Here is a 6,836-nt window from a genome sequence, read left to right as displayed (position 1 = left end):
CGACAAGGTCACCCTCAAGGGCGCCAAGGACTGCGTGGAGGCGGCCAAGAAGCGCATCCAGGAGATCATCGAGGACCTGGTGGGCCCCCAGCGTGGCGGGCTCAGGCCCTGACGGGCGGTTGCTCCCTGCCCTCACAGGCCCAGCCCCTGCCTGCCCCCTCCTGGGTGGGGAGTCAGACCCAGGGAAAAGGCGCAGCAGGGCAGACAGAGCCCAGCCTCTGAGGGCCCCTGGCTGTGCGGCGGGGCGGGGGCCTCCCTGTGGCCCTACCCCGGGCCACTGCGACCAGTGGCCTTGGGGGAGGGAGGCAGAAGTGGTGTGGCCGTGAACTTGGCCCTGAGCAACTGACCTTGACTTGACTTCTCTTTTTTGCTCTGTCTCCTCCCAGGAAGCCCAGGTGACCATAGAATGCACCATACCCCAGAAATTCCATCGATCGGTCATGGGCCCTAAAGGTTCCAAGATCCAGCAGATCACCCGGGACTATAACGTTCAAATTAAATTCCCAGACAGAGAAGAGAACCCAGGTGGGTCCTGGCTGGGGGAGGCGGGGGCTGTCGGCTGTCCGGGGGCTTCCAGAGGCTCAGGGTCGCTCTGGCCTGTCGGAGCAGGCGGTGTTGTGGTTGCAGGGCGATGAAGGGCCCTTCGGACGTCCTCAGGGTTCCCAGCGGCTAGTGACCTGGCCCGGGAGAGCCTCCCGCGCGGGAGGAGGTGAATCTCCTGTCTTCCTCAGAAGAGCTTGGGCTACAAGTTCAACCATATTTGTTGCGTTTACGTTTTCCACTCGAATGTTCACTAATTTTGAAACAACCTCACGTTAAAGAAGAGCTGCACAGGAAGGTGTAGAGATGAGTCTGCGCTCACCACCTGGCTTACACACGGCACGCTTTTTCTTTCTGAGTCGTCTGTGTGTCCGCTTCAGGCCCACCCCTCACCCACGCGGCTTCCTCGCGAGGACGAGGACTCGAGGGGCGTCGGGGAGCCTGGCTCGTGCGACCCGTGCGCTCAGAGCCGTGTGCCCCTGTGTCCTCTCGCGGGCTCTGCCCGCCTGGTTGCTGCTGCCTTGGGCGGCTGCGTCTCTGTTCCTGTCTCCTGGACGCTGTCTTGCTCCACGAGTGTCCTTTGGTTGTTTTGGTCACGTCTGGTTCCCATGTGGAACCCCTGGACCCCGCCAGCCGCTGTCAGCCCCAGCGTGCTTGCACTGTGCGTGCTGTCCTCCTGACGTGAGGGGCAGGCGTTACCGCGTCCCCATCCGGTCCTGTTCTCAAGCCACCTCCGCCTGGCGGTGGTCTCCTCCCTTCTCAGCGGGCCCTGCTCCGCCTCCCCCTGCAGCCCCTGAGGCAGGTGTGGAGGCCCGGCCCCCCACCCCATCCCGTCCTCCCGAGGCACCTTGGGGGTGCTGGGCCCTGGGCGTGCGCGGCCTGAGCTGCTCCTCCATGTCCCTAGGGCACAGCGTGGAGCCTGCTGTCCACGAGAACGGCGAGGATGCCGCAGAGGGGAGAGAGGGCAAGGAGGCTGAGCCTGGCTCCCCCAGAAGGTGCGACATCATCGTCATTTCCGGCCGGAAGGAGAAGTGCGAGGCGGCCAAGGAAGCCCTGGAGGTGGGCTTGGACCCCACTCAGCCCCGCCCCCGGCCCTCAGCAGGGAGCTGGCGCAGATCTGAGACCTGAGCACCTGGGCTCGCGTTAGGGGCGGAGCTGCTGGCCTGGGGCCACAGACAAGCACAGCTGGTGGGGCTCGGGCACCGCCCTGCCCCGGCCCCCTCCCCTGGCCCCTCCCCGCAGTGTGCAGGGTCCCGAGGGGCAGCACTCAGTGAGCCCCAGCGCCGTGGACGGGATTGAGGGTCCTGTCGTGATGCGAGGACAAGCGGGAAACAGACGGGTTCCCAGGGCGGGCAGGCTGCAGAGATGACAGGGGTCTTAAGCGCTGCACCAGGAGGGGGCCGTGGTCCCGGGCGGAGTCCCGTTGCTCTGACCTTCTCTAGGGTCTCTGAGGCCAGGATCAGGGTGCGCCTCTGTGTGGCCCCAGCCCCTCTGTGGGCTCCCAGACCCCGAGGCCCTGGGCTTGCACAGCTCTGCTTCTCCTAGGGGCTGCTGCACCCCCCACCCTTTCCCGTGTCCCTTCACATGGAGAGTGGCGCTCTGCCCAGCTGGGGCAGCATGGAAGGTTCTAGAGAGCATCTCATTCCCACAGGGCTCTTCCCTGTGCCCCTGGGAGGCCTGCTGCTGAGCCCATGAGCTCCCCACCCCCACCCTCAGGCCTGACCCCAGCCCTGTCCTGCAGGCGCTGGTTCCCGTCACCATTGAAGTGGAGGTGCCCTTTGACCTTCACCGCTATATCATTGGCCAGAAGGGAAGTGGGATACGCAAGATGATGGACGAGTTTGAGGTAAAGCCGCTCTGCAGGTTGTCTCCCCGGAGGCCGGGTGCTGGGAGGGGGTGCCGTGCTCCTGCCTGCTCCCCGAGCTGAGCTCTTCCCCCCACCCTCCCCATCCCGAGGCTGAGCTGTGTCCCCAGGGACGCCCTCTGCAGCAGGCCTGCCCCCGTCTCCACGCAGGTGAACATTCACGTCCCGGCGCCTGAGCTGCAGTCTGACATCATCGCCATCACGGGCCTGGCTGCGCACCTGGACCGGGCCAAGGCGGGGCTGCTGGAGCGGGTCAAGGAGCTGCAGGCCGAGCAGGAGGACCGGGTGAGGGCCGGGCGTCCCGGGGCCGAGCCCCTCGCACCCAGGCCGGCCCTCAGCCGGGCTTCGGGCGGCCGAGACAGTGCCGGCTGACCCTGTGTCGCAGCCCAGGGTCCTGCGGGCCGGGAGCTCCCACTGAGGGTGGTGACGGGGGCCTGGCCCTCTTTTACGAAGACAGCAGCAGTTGGACTTGGTGTCGTTAGCTGTGTGTTAAATAAATATGAAGACCTTTGCCAGCCTTCCAGGGAGGGTTCAGCTGGGGAGGCCCGGGTGCCAGGAGAGGCCCCAGCGTGTGCCCGTGGTCCCGGCAGCCCTGCCAGCACCCGGGGTGCCGTCTCCTTGCTGACGGGGACGCGAGAAACCCCTGTGCCTCTGGAGCTGGCGTGACGCCAGGCGGGTCCTGTGCAGCCCGAAGCCCCTTGCGGATAGTGTGGGGGTGACAGGAGCTCACACACGTCAGGTCGGCCTTGAACGCGGTGCCGGCCTTGGGGTCCCCTCTGCCCAGAGCGCAGCCTGAACTTCTGGCTGTGGACGTCCTTGTGCACTTTAGTTCCCTTCTGTGGGTCCGCTCTTCTTGTCTGGTTTGGGGATTTGGGGCCTGCTCGCGTCCCACCACCCTGACAGCCCAGCTTGCACACTCACTCGTCCCAAACCCAGGAGGTAGAGCCGGGCCGGCGCTGTGCCCGGTCCACCTGAAGGCCTGTGCTCGCGGTAGCGGCGTCCTCGGGCCTTTGGTTCGGTTGCTGGGGGGCGGGCCACAGAGCTCAGCTGCAAAGCCAAGCCTTGTTCTTGGTGCAGAGTGATGCGATGCCCGCGGGCAGAGGATGGAGGGGCGACGACGGTGAGGGCCGGGGTGGAAGCGCTCCTGCCTCACTGAGCCTTGTCTCGTCGGCAGGCTTTACGGAGCTTTAAGCTGAGTGTCACTGTGGACCCCAAATACCACCCCAAGATCATCGGGAGGAAGGGGGCGGTGATCACCCAGATCCGCCTGGAGCATGACGTGAACATCCAGTTTCCTGATAAGGACGATGGGAGCCAGGTAGGGGGCCGGGGGCCTGCCCTGCTGTGGCCTGGCGGCGTCTCTCTCCCGGGCAGCTCTCAGTTCCTGCTCCTGTCTAGCCCCCAGATGTTCATCGTCGTGCTCGGGTCCTTGGCACTGTGGCGTGTCCTTCTCCGGGTCATAGTATTTTTTCCTGTTCTGAGGGGCATGGCCTCAAGTTGGAGTTTCTTGTCTCCTCCTTTCTGCTTTGAGTCCTCCCTTTCTCTGCTGGTGTTTTCGGGTCTGGCGTCTCACGTTGGCTGAGGGTGGGGTGCCAGCCGCAGCGTCTGCACCTACTCTCCAGGCCTCAGTCTCCAGTGGAGGGCCTTCCCTACACCCTGGCCGTCCGGCATCTGCTCGTCTGTGCCCGCGCCCTCAGCCCGTGGTGGCGACTGTCCTTGTCGGGGGAGGCGGGGGTGCTGCCACCCTGCCCGGCCGCCGGTCTTCCCTTCAGGCGCAGCCCGCCGTGAGCACCTGCTCCTCGTGGCACCCTCGTGGTGCATGCCCCTGGTGCTCGCGGTCAGGTGTCCCTGGGGTGCCCTCTTCTGACCAGATCCTCTCTCAGCCCCAGGACCAAATCACCATCACAGGCTACGAGAAGAACACAGAGGCTGCCCGGGACGCCATCCTGAAGATCGTGGGTGAGCTTGAACAGATGGTTTCTGAGGACGTCCCGCTAGACCACCGCGTTCACGCCCGCATCATCGGTGCCCGTGGCAAAGCCATCCGCAAAATCATGGATGAGTTCAAGGTGAGTCCCTAAGCTGAGCCTGGAGTGCGGCTCATCCTCAGAGCAGGCGGGGAGATGGGCCGCACACCCCCAAACTGTCGGAGACCCAAGGCTCAGGTGGTGAGGTGCTGTGGGGTCACAGCGGGGACAGCTGGCACTTGTGGGCAGTGAGCGGCGGGCTCTGCGTCCGGAGGAGCGTGAACTCTGAATGGCAGGGGGCCCTCCACTAGAAGGGGGCCGTGCGCTCACGCACAGCGGGGCCTCGCCCACCCTGGCTGTGTGCACTCCTTCCAGGTGGACATCCGCTTCCCGCAGAGTGGGGCGCCCGACCCCAACTGCGTGACCGTGACGGGGCTCCCAGAGAACGTGGAGGAAGCCATCGACCACATCCTCAACCTGGAGGAGGAATACGTGAGTCTTGCGGGGGCGGCTGGCCCCGACGGCCCAGGGTGATGGGCCCCCGGGGCCGGGACGGGCTCCCCTGCCGCAAACTGACGCCGCCTGTGCCCCCAGCTGGCCGACGTGGTGGACAGCGAGGCGCTGCAGCTGTACCTGAAGCCCCCAGCCCACGAGGAGTCCAAGGCGCCGTCCAAGGGCTTTGTCGTTCGCGATGCCCCCTGGACCGCCAGCAGCAGCGAGAAGGTGAGGCCTTGGCCCCGGCGTCCCGCGCTTGTGCTGTCCCGGGCACTGCTGTGGGGCGGCTGTCCCTGAAGCCGTGTGCTCCCCGACAGGCTCCCGACATGAGCAGCTCCGAGGAGTTCCCCAGCTTCGGGGCTCAGGTGGCCCCCAAGACCCTGCCTTGGGGCCCCAAGCGATAATGACCAAGGAGCAGCACCTGCCCCGCGAGGGTCCGTCTCACTCTGACCCAGCGGCTGGACCCTGCGTATGTGTCGATCCCGCCCGCCCTGAGGTCTCACAGCGAAGCCAGCAGCCCCGGCCCGGCCCTGCGCTCGGCACCTCGTGAACACTAAGGAGGCCGTGGTTCGGAGTCCCCCCGCTCAGCGGCCAAGCTCCCGCCCGCCGGGAGAGCCCGCAGCTGCGGCCGCACCTGCTTCCTGTCATGACCTCAGGAAATAAATTTCCTTGACTTTATAAAAGCCAAACGTTTGCCCTCGTCCTTTCCCACCTCTCTCTCCCCTGCCTGCCGCAGACGTCCTCCGCGAGGACCACCCGCCTCTTCCAGCTGCTGGAAAGCCCGCTGACCCCGACCCCGGGGTCGAGGGGAGGCCCCGTGTGCACACTGGGTGTCACTGGCCCAAGCGAGAGCCCGGGGCCGCCCGAGGACCAGGAGGCCGGTGGGGCGGCTCTCAGACGGCCTGGCCTCCACGTCGGGCCTCCACCCCAGACCGCCCAGCCCCGCAGGCAGAGCCGAGGCCGCAGGGCAGGGCTCTGAGGAATGCAGGCGGGGGTGAGGGAGCTGGGACCCCCACCCCTCCACTGAGGCCCCCCTCCCTGCAGCAGGCCTGTTTGCTCTTCTGCACCACCTTCAGCTCCCCGCGCCCACCAGCCCCTGGCTCCACCACCCTCCCCGCCCCTGGCCCCCCAGTCCACTGGGTTCCAGGCCTCGCCCTCCCTGACCCCTGCAGTCCAGAGTGGGGAGTGCGCAGGCCACCCCCCAGACGTCCTCAGACGCATGTACGAGAGGTAAGCGGCTGGCCCTGGGGTGCAGAGGCTGTCCTAGCCGGCGGAGGACCGTATCCTTCTCAGGAGTCTGGTGGGCTGGTCCAGGCGGCAGCCCCAGGTCTCCGTAGGGCAGGCTGCTTGGTGAAGGGGAAGGTGGGGCCCTGGGCCCTGGGCCATCTGTCTCCCGGAGGTGACGGGCCACTCTGAGTTGTCCGGTCCGTGGTCTCCGACCTCCTGGAGAAGCTGACTGTGTCCTCAGGAGGGTCACCACTGCTTAGCCCACCTTCTGCCCCACCCCCACCCCATGGGGGGTTTTTCTCTCATTTATTAACTCAGGCTCAGTCACCTTGACTGCAATTCCTGAACAGACCAAGAGTAGTCTCCCCACTGCAAGTCCCCACTGGCCCACGTGGCCTTGAACATGCCCGTCCGTAAAGTGGGGCCGACGGGGCCTGTGTGCGGCCCCAGACGAGGCGGAGCCGATGGCCGGGGAGGGCAGAAGGGTGCCCTCCCGCCTCCCCAGGGGTGCCTGTCCCTGGGAGCCCCTCCTCTGTCCGCAGGGTCTCGGGGCCTCTCCCGGGTCAGCTCCCTTCCCATGAGAGACTTGGCGCGTGTGTGTTTGTTGCGAAGCCCCGGCCCTCACTGTGCCTGGGCTGATGGTGATCGAAGGTCACATGGTGACTGACCCGGCCTGTGCCCTGCGGCCTCCGGGGCTGCGAGCACCTGACGTGTGTCCAGCTCCTCTTCGAATGTCTTCCGTG

General features: G+C 66.3%; 1 protein-coding gene across 4 annotated transcripts in view; it reads left to right on the top strand.

The window, feature by feature from the left end:
- HDLBP (high density lipoprotein binding protein) overlaps positions 1-5,555 on the top strand; it is a 59,069-nt gene extending 53,514 nt beyond the window's left edge. For all 4 annotated transcript variants that reach the window (XM_010832885.1, XM_010832882.1, XM_010832884.1 and 1 more), the window contains exons 21-30: positions 1-79; positions 387-525; positions 1,445-1,599; positions 2,282-2,386; positions 2,555-2,689; positions 3,579-3,722; positions 4,288-4,473; positions 4,747-4,863; positions 4,966-5,094; positions 5,184-5,555. In XM_010832885.1, the coding sequence (XP_010831187.1) occupies positions 1-79; positions 387-525; positions 1,445-1,599; positions 2,282-2,386; positions 2,555-2,689; positions 3,579-3,722; positions 4,288-4,473; positions 4,747-4,863; positions 4,966-5,094; positions 5,184-5,270 (1,276 nt within the window). In that variant the 3' untranslated portion in view covers positions 5,271-5,555. The remainder of the gene's footprint in view (positions 80-386; positions 526-1,444; positions 1,600-2,281; positions 2,387-2,554; positions 2,690-3,578; positions 3,723-4,287; positions 4,474-4,746; positions 4,864-4,965; positions 5,095-5,183) is intronic.
- The last annotated feature ends 1,281 nt before the right edge of the window (positions 5,556-6,836 follow it).

Source organism: Bison bison, unplaced genomic scaffold, assembly GCF_000754665.1.
Source record: "Bison bison bison isolate TAMUID 2011002044 unplaced genomic scaffold, Bison_UMD1.0 scf7180017862692, whole genome shotgun sequence".
NCBI classification, from domain to species: domain Eukaryota; kingdom Metazoa; phylum Chordata; class Mammalia; order Artiodactyla; family Bovidae; genus Bison; species Bison bison.
This window is presented reverse-complemented; position numbering and strand designations above follow the sequence as displayed.